This window comes from Procambarus clarkii, chromosome 42, assembly GCF_040958095.1.
Source record: "Procambarus clarkii isolate CNS0578487 chromosome 42, FALCON_Pclarkii_2.0, whole genome shotgun sequence".
NCBI lineage: Eukaryota > Metazoa > Arthropoda > Malacostraca > Decapoda > Cambaridae > Procambarus > Procambarus clarkii.
The window spans coordinates 5,942,526-5,959,374 of NC_091191.1; the positions used below are offsets into that span (position 1 = coordinate 5,942,526).

A 16,849-nucleotide genomic window follows, 5' to 3' on the forward strand; every position below is an offset into this window, starting at 1 on the left:
GAGGGGTTGATTAACAACTGTACCCATGCTGTAAAGTAGGTGAAAGACACGATGACCAACTGTTACCCAGAAAGTAATCAAGAACTATCCGGGATACTGAGATTGACAAGCAAGGCTGCAGTATATAAAGTGTTAATGAAGAATTAGTATGTGCACAAGGTACCAAGAAAATGAGGAAAAAATGTCCCTCAATTATGAAATAGATTAAAACATTCTTCACATAATAAAAAAAAAGTGCCTAAATTAGACAAAATGTCAGGACGAAATAACATGTTCTACATGGCAAAGATTTACAAGACCAGTCAAACACCATCATGTATACTTTCAGGAGGAAAAAAGTTATCACCAAATTCCATAGAACTCAAAATGTCTATTTAATTCCTTAAATAAATTAATTGATTGTTTCAATTAAATACTAACTCAATTTGCCTAGAACTGGTGAAATCTGGTTGGTTTTCCCAACAGCTGGAAAACCAGCTGTTGGAAAACCAACCAGATTTCACCAGTTCTACGCGACTAAGTAGAACAATGATCAAGCTACCTTCCTTCCAAACATTGAAATACAATGGAAAGTTCAAATTGACCTAAGGCTTATTATTTGCATTCTGTTCATAAGCTTGTAATATCACGATGTATGGTTCATGTACTTATTTTAATAACATGGTATCAAAGCAAGTAATTATCGAAAGAAGACATCAAGCCAAGCATGGTAAGAAAACTAGTGGGTTTAACAAGTTGCCAGTTTGCTGGCAATCAATTTGTAATTATATTCTATACAATACTAGCCTTGGGTTAGTCACCGATTGTTATAGTAATTAACTGAACACCAAGAAAGATGCATTAGCTACCTTAGCTTGCAATACCTTGCCTTATACCCAACTATAGCTACCATGAAAGCCAAGACATGAAAGCAAGCTTGATGTAATCAGAGCACATGAAAAAAGTTCACGAACAGGAGGTTTACTTCCACAATTATAAGCCAGTAAAGATGCATGCACTATGGTCATTGCAATAAATGTGACTTGCAGGGTTTGTGAAAGCAAATACTAATTCCTTCCTCGACTAAATTATCCATTATTTTAAAAATCTGACAAACCAACGGTAGATTTCAGTTCCCAAAGTACTGCACGAAACAAAACTCAATGAGCTATTATATGTTGAACTCTTCAGTGGCACACTAACCACAAATATGCATGGCTTATAATTGGGAGAAATAAAGACCTCGGCGAAAAGGTGCATACAAGGATGTGAAGTGAATTGGAACAACTTACTAGGATCAGTAGCTCTTGCCTTCACTGCACTCAGGGATGATGCAATAACTGAAAGGTGTGTGCATTCTGAAACATGCATTTGTCTTTAAACAATCAAACCTTGAATATTAAGCATTGTGAGGGGGTGCAATTAAATTGAAATACTGTATTAAAAAGAATATTAGATTTTCATGCATTTTTAGATATTTGTTTTGCAAACTAAAGTGCGTTGTGCATTGTGTCTGGGCAATCTTGCTTCAGAAGGAGAAAGGTGCCTTCTAGATTATGATAAATACTGTATTAACCAAAATATTTTAAATGAGCAGCACAGCAATGTAGAATGGTTTCATGGCTTGCAATTTAATGAAATGCCATTTTACAACACTGTACCTCATCTTTAACAGATTTAAAACCATGGTTTTACTGGTATCCCAACAATATTAACATTGCCTTCAATTACCTTGCAGAAGCTGTTGCTAAAGAAGCCACATTCACCTGTTCCATCTTCTAAAAGCAAATTCTTTAACCAGATTTCTACACTGTCATACATAACTTTCATTCCATAATAAATTTACAATACCGTAGGCCAAGGGTACATTCAGTGAGAAGGTGGGCGAGCATCTAATATCAACCCCAAGAGTCACTATCTTTATGTTAGTTAACTTGTACAAAGGTTTAAAGGCAGATGGTGGAACACTTTTTACAGCGAATATAATAAGTTTTCACATGTCCACTACTTATGTGCTAAATGCACCAAGGTCCTGACCTTGTTTGGTCTTCTCTCTCACATCTTGGGGTGCAGATACACTTAAAATCATATTACTCATTCCTATTGCTGTCTAATTTGTGAATGATTCCCTACAAATATGTCTGCTTTAACCTCACTCTTTCATCAATGCTTTGCATCCTGCATTGACTGCCACAGATTTAGACTGATCAAGTTTGACCATCTCTAGATTCTGAAAAATCCAAATTATGTAGCTTTGCTGCCAGTAAACCACTAATTTATATTAATGAATTTTTAAACAATTGTTGATTGTTAAAAGTGTGTGTATATATGCTGTACATTGTGGTTTATTTACCTGCTAATATAAGCAAGTTACTTTTTATCTGACAGTTTATGCACCTTGCCACAACTGGATCTGTCCCGACCCCATGAGGTATGCGAGCCATGGGTTAATACTCTTGTAAGCGTAGCACTTGCAACAATAGCACTCTTTACCCATTTGTAAAGAAATTTCTTAGGATAATTATTAGAAGAATGTGCTAAGCTAGTACAGTACAAATATAGTACCTTGAAAGAATACGAGGACAAAAAGCTGGGATAGGACAGATGGGTGGAGTGGTGGCCAACTACTTGGACCATCAGGGTGCAAACACCGACTTGCAAGATGGGAAACCATTGCTACACTGACCAATCCACGTGGTTGGAGCTAGGGAGTAAGTGGCCATCGATTAAGAATAATCATGAGGCATATGTACAGAATCTGATACTGAATTAAAACATATATGCAAAATGACTGCTGGCGAGATTGTAACAGGAAAATGAAACTTGCACATTATGCACAGATGACAATAACCCGTATGAATGGTTCACACAGCATTGCACAGCACATATGGAAATCTACGAAGAAAAAGCAGCCGGCAGGTTTACGATCGGTTTAGGGATAACTCATTTCAAGGCAAGTGATGCTTGGATTACAAGAGTTAAAACATGGTAAAACATATATCCAGAAGTAAGATTGTAGGTGAATCTTCAAATCAGAGCAGCATTTAGCTATTCAGGACAAGTAAAAACAATTTAAAAAAGTTTCAAATATACAATGCCGATTAAACTGCTTTGTATTGGAGAGGGTTTCCTGATGAAACTATCGACATGCAACCGTGCCAGGACATAAAAGTAATAACAGAATTTTAGCTACGATACACAAAGACAGATGGCACATACAGAACTGTACGCACAATCACAGGGGAATGATGCAAAACCAAACAAATTAAAACGCTCAAACCGCAGACATTGCCAGTGTACTGATCATACGATTATGTTAAATGTTTCAATACCAACATTGTATATATGGTTTCCAATAGCTCAGTGATGCATCTCAGTAGTAGTGGGAGGCCACAAAATAGTTTAGAGTTTGACTTATCTGAATTGTACCTGGAGTGGGTTCTGAAAGTTATAGAACCAGTGATTACCTACTCCAAACCTGGGCTGAGGCTAGGCATGACTTTAAAGCACTTTGAGCAGCCCACAGGCCTACATATCCATTACACTCCAGTTAGTCCAATATTTCTTGCTGGAAATTTTTTTTCTCAAAGTCCACTTTTGTTCCAGTAATATTTTTTATACTTGCTGAGAGGATATTGAACAGCTGTAGACCTCCGATGATCATAGAATCTCTGTCTATGGCACCTCTACTCTTCACTGGCATTATTCTACATTTTCTACACCATTCACTCCAGTACTTTATTTGACCTTCCAATGTTTTCAACGTGTATGTTATGCAATATCCCTGTTGTCTTTTCACATGTTCTATGTATTGCCTCCAGTTCAGCAACTTTTCCCATGTTGAAAGGGGAAGCGAGTATCGAGCATGACTCAAGGCAGGACAACATATTTTATTTGAATAGTATGAGCTTTTTGATGGGATTTTTGGGTTTGAAAGTTCTCATAATCCATCCTATAGTTTTTCTATCTGACACTATATTTGCTTGGTTATGCTCATTAAATGTCAGGTTGTCAGTTATCAGACATTATTCACAGATCATTTACATGTTGCTTTCCTACTGTGAATAGATCTGGTTGTGTCTCGTAACCAATATTTTGTTTTGAGTTTTAATTTTTCCATACCCAAGTATTGTACAGTACTTGGAATTTTTCCACTTATTTTTTCCAGTGCCTGGAAAAAAATATACTTGGTAGCTCTAGAAATATGCTCAAACCGCATACCCCTACGAAAACGGGAACGGCGTTCCCTCTATAGGCGAAGAAAACGAATCGCGGAACAACTTGAGAGTCACAGCCTAACTCAAGAATGATGATGAAGGCTAGATAGAGAAATAGAAATGACTGAACCAAAGCTACAAGAATCATACAAAAGACAAGAGAGCAAAAGGCCATCAGTGAAAGAGAAATCTGATATATTTTTTCTCTATATTTGGAGTGGAGATAGCACCACTCCATAAAGGAGGACATAAGGCAGAGGTAAAAAACTACAGGCCGATAGCATTAACATCACACACAATAAAAATCTTAAAAAAAAGAGTGCTAAGAAGATCACACAATACATGTAATCACAGCATCTCCATAATCCTGGACAACATGGTTTCAGAACAGGGCATGCTTGCCTATCACAGTTGCTGGACCACTATGACAACATTAGATGCCATGGAAGACAGACAAAATGCTGATGTAATTTACACAGATTTTGCAAAAGGCTTTGACAAATGTGACGATGGTGTTATTGCACACAAAATGCGTTCAAAAGGAATTACCAGAAAAATAGGCAGATGGATCTACAATTTTCTGACTAATACAACTACAGTAATACTAAGTCAACAAAATAAAATCCGATCCATCAACAGTGAAGAGTTCAGCCCCTCAGGGTACTGTGCTTGCTCTAGTACTTTTTCTCGTCCTCATATCAGACATAGACAAGGACACAATCTATAGTACTGTATCTTCCTTTGCAGATGACACTAGGATTTTTACGAGTAGAAAACAGGACTCGGCAAACCTCCTATCAGATGTAAATCAGGTCTCTACAGGCAACAGAAAATAATATGATGTTTAACGAAGATAAGTTCCAGCTCATGCACTACAGAAAAAAATGAATATAAAAACAAACCACATACAAAACGCAGTCAAATCATAACATAGAACAAAAAGGCAATGTAAATGCTTTGGGTGCACTCATGTCTGAAGACCTTACTTTTAAAGAACACCATAAAGTAGCCATCACCACTGCAAGAAAAATCTGTTTGGATAACAAGAATCTTTCACACTAGAGATGCTATTACCGATGATACTTTTCAAGATGCTAGTGCTCTCGAGTAGACTACTGTTGCAAAATGACAGCCCCTTTCAAAGCTGGAGAAATTACTGACCTGGAGAGCGTGCAGAGATCCTTTGCTCTAGAATCCACTCGGTAAAATACCTAAACTATTGGGACCGACTAAAGTGCCTAAATCTCTATTCTCTTGAGCGCAGGCTGGAGAGATACATCATAATTTACATGTGGAAAATAGTAGAGGGGCTGGTCCCAAACCTCCACACAGAAACACCACACGATACCAGAAGGCATGGCAAGATGTGCAGAATACCCCCATTGAAGAGCAGAGGTGCAACAGGTACTCCGAGAGAACCATTAACATCAAAGGCCCGAGACTGTTCAACATGCTTTCAGTACACATAAGGGGCATAACTGACCGACCCCTCACAGTGTCCTAGAGAGAACTTGATAAGCACCTCCAAAGATTACCTGATCAACCAGGCTGTGACTCGTACGTCAGGCAGCCGCATCCAACTTGCACACCTGCAATGGTGTGTTGGAGCAACCGCATTCAGTAGCTTGGTTGACTAGTCCAGCAACGAGAAGGCCTGGTCGAGAACCAGGCCACGAGGACGCTAAGCTCCGAAATCATCTCAAGGTAACTTCAAGGTAAGGTAAACTTTGCGTTACTCTTTCGCTTCCCAATCAAAGACTTCATATCAACTTTAATTCAGCTCATAGTCTTCCAACATAAGACCATGATGCTCATCTAGACCAACTAAGTATTTTTTTGGGGGGGGGGGGGGGGGTGGGTTAGGGTTTCAATTTTGATAATGGCCACACTAAGGGTTAAAACACTGCGAGAGGTAAAATAAGAGGCATGAAACTAGCAACTAATACCATCTAACTTGTCCAGCTCATAGATCAAGTTGTCTGTGCCACAATAGAGATTGTATACCAAAGCTGTTAAAGTTTTGGTTTTACCTTTTGAGGAAGATAGGAAGGACAGGATACCAGGGGGACAAAACTCTTAAGAATTTAAAAAAAAAAAATTCAGTAAAGGTCATCCTCCACCCTTTATCACATCTGGACAATCATCTCAACCTTAGGAATAATTACTAATGGGCCAACAGAACACTACCCTACATTTTATCAAACCACGAAGAATAGTGTTACTGTGCAATACAGCCTCCATTAGCAACTCGCTTGAAGCTATTGGCAAAATGAACCGAGAGACTGGACTATCATGAGAAAACAACAACACTTATTTAAGTCTACAACACGCACTGTCCAATGCCAACTCAACAGTATGTAGCACTGTGTTCCTGGATATTCTAAAGGTGCTAAATATCACTACGAGAAAAAAAGGAGACAAAGCATGCACTACAATTTATTTGATTCACCAAGGCAGCTTTTACCAAAGGAAAAGTGGCCCCTAGGGATATTAGCACAGCAAGACTCACAATCATGCAGAAAATCAAGACATTCTACAAGATGTGCAACTAAGTGGGACAATGCAGCTTGGACAAAAACAAAACGCAGGATATTATTCCATTAAGTGACCATAAGTTAAGCAGGTGTGACCTTGCAACCTTGCCAAAGCCAGTGGTAGGGGGGAGAGAGGACAAAGAAAAAGGTAACTTAAGAGCAATTGGTTTACCATGATTAATGCCAGCCCAATAACCCTGCCAACAGTTGCAGAATGAATAACTGGGTATAAAACTGAATGACTTCCTTTTCCAGGATGTGTCGCAAGCACGAACAGCCTCCTTAACAGTGGTGCCAAACAAGTTCATTCAAAGTAACTCCAAAATGGCAAAATTTGACTTGTATCTTCCAGAGATAAGAAACTTGCAATACTCTATTGTATTTTGACCACCACAGGATGCAAAAAGTTAAGACTCCAGAGCCATGAGGACACCGATTTGATCAAAACGACACAGGAATGCTGATGCAGAGAAAGCAGCTAATGAGCATATAAAATTATATAAAGTTCTGCTATGATGATGATAGTCTTCAGGGAGCCAGTCAGCCGAGCGAACAGCACACTGGACTTGTGATCCTGTGGTCCCGGGTTCGATCCTGGGTGCCGGCGAGAAACAATGGGCAGAGTTTCTTTCACCGAATGCCCCTGTTACCTAGCAGTAAAATAGGTACCTGGGTGTTAGTCAGCTGTCACAGGCTGTTTCCTGGGGGTGGAGGCCTGGTCGAGGACCGGGCCGCGGGGACACTAAAGCCTCGAAATCATCAAGATAACAAGATAACCTCAAGATAACCTCCAGGAACAGGTGGCACATATAAGTGTGATTGGGAAAAAACATAGTAGCCAACAGCACCAGCAGACTTGGATCCATCTGAACAGAGAAATATGTGCAAGTGATGAAAAATTTCAAGAAAAAGGCTTTTCAAACAGTAGGGGGGAAGCTTTAAGCCTCCACCATAAGGGTCACAGTCTTGAAACATTTCACAAGTGGGACCCTCAATAAGGACAAAGTAAGAACAATACGAGTGGAAGATGTTGCCAAGATGAACGAAGAGAATCTTACAAATGAACTACCCTTGCAGGAAAAGGAAGGTAGTAAAATTGTTCCAAAAGACTAAACAACCATGATTAGGTGACCCAACAAAATCTCTCATGAACTTTTACTTTTAGAGTAATTTGCATACACATGCTAATGAGGTGGGCTTCACCACATTGTGTAAATAACATTCCTGATACAGTGTAAAATCAGAGGTTAGCCTATAAAAATGTATAAGTAAGTAAGTAATTATCAAAAGAAGGCACCAAACCGGGAAGGCTATGTAGCACCATCAAATACGCAAAATAATCAGAGGGCGCTAAATATCACCGAGGATGCCAATACGAGAACAAAAACGCATAAGGCGAACGATATCAAAAGTATCCGAGTCACCAAGAATTCTATCGAGGGACAGGTGACCGCGAGGGGCGGTCGGAAAGCAAGACACACGCTCGTCCTGGAAGTCAGGACATTCAAGAAGGACATGCACGACCGTAAGAGGGACAACGCAACTAGGACAATAAGGAGCAGGGCGGCGCTCCATCAAGTGACCATGGGTTAAGCGAGTATGGCCAATACGCAACCTCGCCAGAGCTGTTTCCCACCGCCGGTTACGGTGGAAGGAGGACGGCCACGAGGAAACACAACATTTAAGAGTACGTAGCTTGTTACCAGTAACAGACAACCAAGAAGCCTGCCAACGGGTAAGGACTGAGGAATGGATAACCGGGTAAAAGTCGGAATACGGAATGCCTTTACGAGAGATGGGACAAGAGCGGACAGCTTCCTTAGCGGCAGCATCCGCACGCTCATTTAAAGACACGCCAATATGGCTGGGAACCCAACAAAACTCAACCGACTTAAATTTACTGTGAACGAGAAACAGCCAATGCTGGATCTCGACAACTACTGGATGAACTGGATTAAAGGACCCGAGAGCCATGAGGGCACTACGAGAGTCAACAACAACCACAAAGGAAGACTGACAATGAGAAAGCAGGAGACGAAGAGCATAGAGAATAGCATAAAGTTCCGCTGTAAAGATGCTAGTCTCCGGAGGCAAGCGACACATATAAGTGCGATCAGGAAAAACAACAGAGTAGCCAACACCGTCCGCTGACTTAGACCCATCGGTGAAGACAGAAACGGAGCGGGAGTGAGAAGAAAAGTGCTCAAGGAAAAGGCGTTTTAGAACCGTAGGAGGGGTAAAAGCTTTAGTGATACGAGTCAAGGATGTACAAAACCGCGGAAGAGGGACCCTCCACGGGGGCAAAGAAGGAACAACACGAGGAGAAACACCAGAAATACGAACGGAAAGAGAATCCTGTAGGCGAGATAACCGGACAGAAAGAGGGAGGTGGTGAAGAGGAACAGGAACCGCAGGAGGGGTAAAAGTTAAAGCACGACAGAGGCGAGAGGAAGGATGTTGCAAAGACCGCGCAAGATAGCGAAGACAGTAGCGATCACGGCGGTCCTGGAGAGACAGGAAGCCAGTGTCAACATACAAGCTAAGGACGGGAGTCGAACGAAAGGCACCAGAACTGAGGCGCAACCCAGTATGGTGTAAAGCATCAAGACGGCGAAGAGTAGAAGGAGAAGCAGACGAGTAAGCAGGGCAACCATAATCGAGCTTAGACAGGACGAGAGAGGAATGTAAAGCAAGGAGAGTGCGCCTATCTGCCCCCCAAGAAGTATGGGACAAGACCCGAAGGAGGGTAAGGGCCTTAGAGCACTCAACACGGAGGTAAGAGATATGGGGAGACCAAGACAAACGAGTGTCAAGGAATAACCCCAAAAGCTTCGCGGAATCTTTGTATTCAAGGGGATGACCATAAAGTGACAAAGAGGGACGAAGAACAACCCGTTTCCGCGTAAAAGTCATGGCACAAGTCTTAGAAGTAGAGAACTTGAAGCCATGACCTGTGGCCCAAGACGACACGGCATCAATTGCAAGTTGAAGCCGGCGTTGAAGGAGAGGCGAATCATCACCCTGACAACAAAGGGTAAGATCATCGACATAGAGAGCGGAGAAGACACCAGAAGGAAGAGAGGAAAGAAGACCATTGAGGGCAACCAGAAAAAGAGTAGTGCTCAGAACACTACCCTGGGGCACACCTTCGTATTGCTGAAAAGAGGGAGACAGAGCGGTACCAAGGCGCACCCGAAAGGAACGACGAGAGAGGAAGCTGCGGAGAAAGAGAGGGAGATGACCACGAAGGCCAAAAGAATGAAGTTGAGATAGGATATGATAATGCCAAGTGGTGTCGTAAGCCTTTTCTAGGTCAAAAAGGACGGCAACAACGGAGGTCTTCGCAGCAAAAGCAGTACGAATATAGACCTCCAAGTTCACCAGGACATCTGTCGTGCTGCGGCACTTGCGGAAACCAAATTGAGAAGGGGAGAGGAGGTGATGGTGTTCCAGGAACCACATCAGACGAACGTTAACCATACGTTCAAAGAGTTTGCAGACACAACTTGTGAGAGCAATAGGGCGAAAGTCCTTAGGGGAAGTACCCAGAGACCCCGGTTTGCGAACAGGGAGGACAACGGCATCGAGCCAGTCCTCAGGGACTGACGACGACTCCCAGATCCGATTATACAGACTCAGTAAATACTGAGACGTGCTCGGAGGGAGATGGCGAAGCATCTCATAATGAATACCATCGGAGCCCGCCGCCGTAGAACCGCAGAGGGCCAGGGCAGAACGAAGTTCAGAGAGAGAGAAGGGATCATTATAGGGAAGCTGAAGATGAGTGCAGAAATCTAAAGGACGAGACTCAAGGACAGGTTTACGAAGAAGGAAAGATTGGGGAAGATGAAGACCAGAGCTAACAGAAGAAAAGTGGGAACCCAGTTCGGAAGCGACCTGCAACGGGTCCGCCACAAGAGTATCATGGAGGTGAAGGACCGGTGAAACATCGGGAACGAACTTACCCGCTATCTTGCGGATACGCTTCCAGATCTGGGCCAGAGGGGTTTCGGACGTAATTGTCGAGACATAAGATGCCCAACATTCACGTTTAGCCGTACGGATGGCCCTACGGGCCACCGCACTTGCTTTCCGAAAGAAAAGAAAAGAATCGGTCGTCTGCCTACGGCGGTGCTTCTTCCAGGCTGCACGCTTACAGCGGACAGCCCGAGCACAGTCCGCATTCCACCAGGGAACGCACTTCCGTGGACCCCGAGAGGAAGAGCGAGGAATAGAGCGGAGGGCAGCGTCGAAGACAGTGTCATGAAAAAGGAGGAGAGCGCGAGAGAGGGGCAGAAGGGAGAGGTCAGAGAGAGTAGCACTGAGGGAAAATAGGGTCCAGTCCGCCTTAGCAAACTGCCACCTAGGGAAAGAGAGGGAAGGGCGAAAAGAGAAAAAGGAAACAAGGATGGGGAAATGATCACTTCCATGGAGGTCATCAAGAACCTGCCACGTGAAATCTAAGTAAAGAGAAGAAGAGCAGAGAGAAAGATCAAGACAAGAAAGGGTGCGAGTTCGAGAGTCCAAATGAGTGGGCTCACCAGAATTCAGAAGAGACAGGGAAGAAGAGAGGAGAAACGGCTCAAGGAGGCGACCCCGGGTATTCGTCAGAACGTCACCCCAAAGAGAATGACGACAATTGAAGTCACCCAGCAGGAACACAGGCTCCGGCAAGGAGTCTAGGAGGTGTTTCAAATCAGGAAGAGAGAGCGGGACACTCGGGGGGAGATAAATGGAACAAACTGTGTACCATTTCCCCACAAAGATACGAGCAGCAGAACAATGGAGAGGCGAAGGAAAAAGTAAAGGAACAAAGGGAACATCAGCCCGAATCAAGAGAGCAGAAGAATTAGAAGCCCCAGCAATGGCTGGGGGGGGGGGGAGAGAAAGGAATAGCCACGAAAACGACCAGGACGAGCACCAAGCATTGGCTCCTGGAGACAGACACAAAGGGGCGAAAACCGCGAAACCAGAAGTTGGAGTTCGAGGAAATTGGCGTAATAACCTCAAATGTTCCATTGAAGAATGGACAACGACGAGAAGAGAAAGGACAAAAACAGAGAACAAGGAAGAAACAAAGGCGAAAGAGCAACAGAGCACGTTAAAGAATATCAGGGTCGGGATCAGGGTCAGCAAAGTCAGGGTTAGGGGGCATGGGTAAACTGAGCAAAGACGGAGGGAAGGAAACGGGAGAACAGATCAGAGGCGGGCGGGCAGGGTCCGGAGGAGGAGGAGGAAGAGGAGGAGACAACGGAGAGGATCCGTCAAGGACAGCAGCAGGAGGAGGGGGAGTAGAAAGAGGGGAGCGCACCCCAGCAAGAGCAGCAACCGAAAGGGAAGCAGGGTCCAAAGAAACCTCCATAGCAGGAACAGGGGGCGCAAGCACTGAAACGGGAGGGGAAGGAGCAACAGAGCCAGAAGGAGGAGCTGAGGAAGAAAGCGAAGCCTTCTTACCCGCCGGGGAAGAGGAAGGAGAGGAGCCAGGCTTACGCTTCTGACTTAAAGAGACCGGTGTCCCAGCAACTACGTACCGGGCAACGGATTCCAGTGTCTCAACCGGAGAAGCCGAACGAGAGCACACACGACGGCCGGTAGGAGAGCGATGGACATCTGCCCGCACCGACAGGCGGTGGGGAGAGCTGATAGATGGAGGAAGAGGATGGGAAGGAGGACCGGAGGGGGACGAGGAAGAAGACACAGAAGACACGACAGACCGGGTAGAAGGAAGGTGAACCCCAGACAGAGGACCAGGAGGAGGATCCTTCGGGAAAGAACCCGAAGGAACAGAGGAGGGGGCAGTGGGCGCATCAGGGTCCAAGGCCCGGAAACGGTTGTGAGTCTGAGGAAGGCGGGAAGGACGAGGAGAGGAAGAGCGCAACACGCGAGCATAAGAGATATTAGCATAAGGCGGGAGCCGGCGAACCTGGCGCCTCGCCTCAGGAAAAGATAAACGCTCCCGGTGCTTCAGGTTGAGGACGGCTGCCTCAAGCTTGTAATGGACACACGCACGGGAGAAGGTAGGATGGGCCTCACCGCAGTTGAGGCAACGAGCCTGGGGAGAAGTGCACTCCGACTTAGAGTGACCTTCGCCACCACACAAAGGACAGAGAGAGACAGTCCCGGAGCAGCGGAGGGCACCATGCCCAAACCTCCAGCACTTGTTGCAGAGCCGAGGAGAAGGAATGTACTCCTGGACAGAGCACCTGGCACCAGCAAGAATGACAGAGGGTGGAAGGGTCCTACCATCAAAGGTAATCTTCACAACCCGGAGGGGTTGACGGCGACTACCACGAGGGGGACGAGTAAACGTGTCCACCTGGAGAATAGAATGGCCCTGGGCAGCGAGGATATGTCGAATATCGTCGTGGCAGTCGCGCAGGTCCCGAACACCGGTTGCAACATGGGGCGGGAGCAAAATAGTGCCAACACTGGCATTCAACTGAGCGTTTTTCGAGACCCGAACGGGGGTCTCGCCAAGGCAGGACAAGGCAGCCAAGCGGGAAGCAGCATCCTGAGAAGGAGCAGCAACGACACGTGTACCGAGACGAGTGGGGTTGAAAGTAATGGAGGCATCCACGGAATCAATGAGATGTCGATGAAGGGAGAAATCGTCAGGAGGCGCAGAATCAAGAGGGAGGAGATCAAAATATTTGGCCCACGAAGCGGGACCAAACAAGGCTTGATAGGTAGCAGAACTGGAAGGAATCGAGCGAGGGCGGCCGTGACGAGGACGGCAGTGAGAACCCCCAGAGAGAGAGGGGTTAAAAGGCGCAGTAGTTACAACTAGAGAAGGAGCCGCGCCAGGGGACGAGGTAGTCACCACTGGGGGCTTGGGGCTCGACCCAACCACAGAGGAGGGAAGGGAGCCAGGGGAAGGAGTCAGAGAGGCCAAAGGAGGAGCAAGGTCGGGGCCCAATGCAGCGGAGGCTACAGAGCCCGGTCTTCCAATACGGACCGACTCGGGGGCTTGGTCGCCCACCCCACGAGCCTGAGAAGGGAAGCTAGAAGCAGCCGAAACAGGGGTTTTCATCGTGACGAAAAGAAAAATTCACTCACGAATGTGCCCCCACACCCACCATGGAGCCACAATTAGAGGCAGGACACCCAACAAGAAGCTATCGCCGATCTTGTCGGGGCCTCCTAGGGGTGCGTCGTGAGTATACGCCCCACAAACGCCACCTTAAGAAACCGACAGTCCGTCGAGATCGGGTTCAGTGACGAAGTGGGGATTGACAATAAAAGGTTCCCCTCGCTCTCGACGTCGGGTACTGCAGTTCTACGGGTGCATGAGTATGCCTCCTCAAGCACCCGGGCGTCAAAATAGAAGAAGTCCATGGAAGAACCAGAACGAGCAAAAGGTCGGCAGGAAACGGCAAGCAGATAGGAGAAGAGGGGGGAGAAAAACGAAACAGAAGGAAAAGGAAAAGGTGCCCAGCAGAATTGGAGAGGACGGCAGCAGGAGCACAAGGCTAGAAAAGGACAGAGGACTGTCCGAAGGAGCATCACACTCCGGCAGCCGCCCACGAAGCCCCCACACGGCGACAACGAGCTGAGCGGGGAGGGGGTAAAAATGTATAGATTTTCACCATTGGACAAATAAATAATAAAATCATCAATGCTTGTAATAAAATTATTGTATTTTCTGTTTGTGTTGAACCCTCATCTTTACCTTCCTCCATGTCACCATTAATGTACTAAACAATCATCTGTCATCATGCCATAACCTGAGTCATTAGCAGGTATATTACTGCTGCTCTTGTACATTTTACTCACTGAAAATTAGCCTAGTTTGTATTAAAGAACAAATTTGAATAAAGAAATTCATTCAGATAGTGTGCATCACTTTGTATTACAAGGACAAACACAGCCAGCTCACAGGGGCAGGATCAGTCCAGTATGGTATTTATTAACAATGGTTTGTTATAATATTTTATATTTGGTAAGCACCATTTTTAATGCACTTGTACGAGTATTTCCAAACATAGGGTGCCATGCCTTTTTCAGTAACCTGACGGCTAAGCTCCGTAATTCAGAATTTAATGAAACCAGAGTGCCAAACTGCCGAGCTAACTGAAGATTCGAGTTACCGAGGTTCAAATCAGTCGGCAGTCATTGCACATTCTAAGGATATAAAGTCATTAGAAAGCAGGTTATCTACATCGAAGAGATAATGTACTGCATTTGGCACCTACTTAGGAGTCTTGTCCTCAGTGTTTGTTTTTTATGTGACAATTGACAGAGTGCAGTTTTTAATTGGAAGCCTTTACCCTTGCACTATACATTTTCAGATATTTGCTAAATTCCATATTTTTTCTCATACAAAATTTGTGCAGAAGTATCAAGATGTTCCCTTTTACCTGATGTGTCTGTTCACCCAGCAGTAAATAGGTACCCGAGAATTGGACAACTACCGTGGGTTACATCTCTGGGGGAAAGGTCAGATGGTCTATGGAAAACCTCAATAAGACTAACAGATTTCCTATCTTCAGACTGGGCGAAACTAAAACCCAGTGAATTTTTTTTTTTTTTTTGTACACTACATATATAATATTTCTTGTCAAATACAGTAGACCCCACTAATTTGTAACATTATTTTCAATATGCAAGGAACAATTTTCATTTTGGATAACTTAAATAATTACACCCCATGAGATTATAAATTTTGATTCCTAAGCACAATATGCTTAGCTTCATGCAGTTAATCATTTGAAATTGGTAACTTTTGTTTTCAATTGTTGCAATTGCAGTACGATATCATGGTCATGACTTTCTGTGCAGTCACGTATGAAATAAATTTGATAACCATGTGATCATCCAATCTTGTTGGACATTTAAATGTTCATTTCTTCAGCTTCTCTGTTTATTCTTGTGGCTTTTTACATTCCATTTAGTTCTCTCACCACACATCTTCAGCTTATTAGAAAAAATTAAATGTTTCTAATTTAGCTTCATTTCTGAGAGACGGAAAGGAAATACTTCATGCAAAGCTGCACTTTATGTAAACATACTGTACTGTCAAGACCTTTGTACAATATGGCAGATTTAATTTTAAGTAATTTCCATATTATACTTTTGAGCCACATTAGAAGGAATCACACTATACTTCTTACTAACAAATTTAAGAGGCACTATTATTTTTGTACAAGTGAAGCACTGAAAATTAAATGTACAAATATCAGATTTTTCATTTTTCTGTCATTTGCTGTAAGATAGTACAGTAACAATCATTGGACATTTGTATGTATACCTGAAGTTAGTTCTGGGAGATGATTTATTCGTTAAGCCTGGTCTGTGGCCCAGGTGTGACTTTGGTAACTTGGTCCAACAGTTCCTTCGAGAACACCCAGCTCGAAGGAACTATTGAACCAAGTTGAACCTTCACCCTTCAGACCTGCTGGACCTTTGAACAGCTTGCTCAAAGGCTGTTCATTTTTATTCTTCATTTTTACCCTATCTAAGTATCTGGAATTTATAACAGTTAAACATATTAACTTTACTGCAAAACCAGATATGTAATTGGAAATGTCAAACCAATTACTAACGGCAAGACTTCATTACAGCACATACAGTACATATACATTATAGTACATGTACAGTGCATATACTATATACCAAATGTAAAAGTTTGACCAGTAATTTTGCAAATCTGAATATCATGTGAGAATAACGAATTTATGTCGGTGATATTTCTAAAATTTACAAAGAACTTCCACACATTACAGATGAGACCATAACCTTCTAGCTTATCTACATAGGCAATATTGCAATCATCTGAAACAACTGTTTATGTACCCAAACTTGCATCAGGAATTTTGTTGCACTTGGAAGTTAATTGATTTATAAGCCTTTTATCACATCTGCAAGTCTGTTCAACTATGTTCCATTTGAGCAAAGTATCACTGAACAATATGGGAGGCTTGTTATACGTAAGACTGCATTATACTTAATAGCTTCTGTTTCATTCCCAACTAAGAATGTGCAGAGGCTTTGCAGAAGTCTTGTAAATATTTCACAGCCACTATTTGGTTTTTGATGTAGCATGTCCCAGAAAGAGGAAACTATCCCAGTAGATGCTGTTTAAAGTGGTAGAAAGTCGAGGACAATATATTTAAACCTCAA

The 16,849-nt window shown here is 43.7% G+C and overlaps 1 protein-coding gene across 4 annotated transcripts in view; it reads right to left on the reverse strand.

Moving 5' to 3' along the window:
• LOC123770315 (furin-like protease 1, isoforms 1/1-X/2) overlaps nucleotides 1–16,849 on the reverse strand; it is a 348,389-nt gene that overhangs the window by 12,206 nt on the left and 319,334 nt on the right. For 2 of the 4 annotated variants that reach the window (XM_045762059.2, XM_045762057.2), the window contains one exon: nucleotides 1,272–1,337. The exons of the other annotated variants lie outside the window; for them this stretch is intronic. In XM_045762059.2, coding sequence (XP_045618015.1) covers nucleotides 1,272–1,337 — 66 coding nt within the window. The remainder of the gene's footprint in view (nucleotides 1–1,271; nucleotides 1,338–16,849) is intronic. 4 annotated transcript variants of the gene reach the window in all.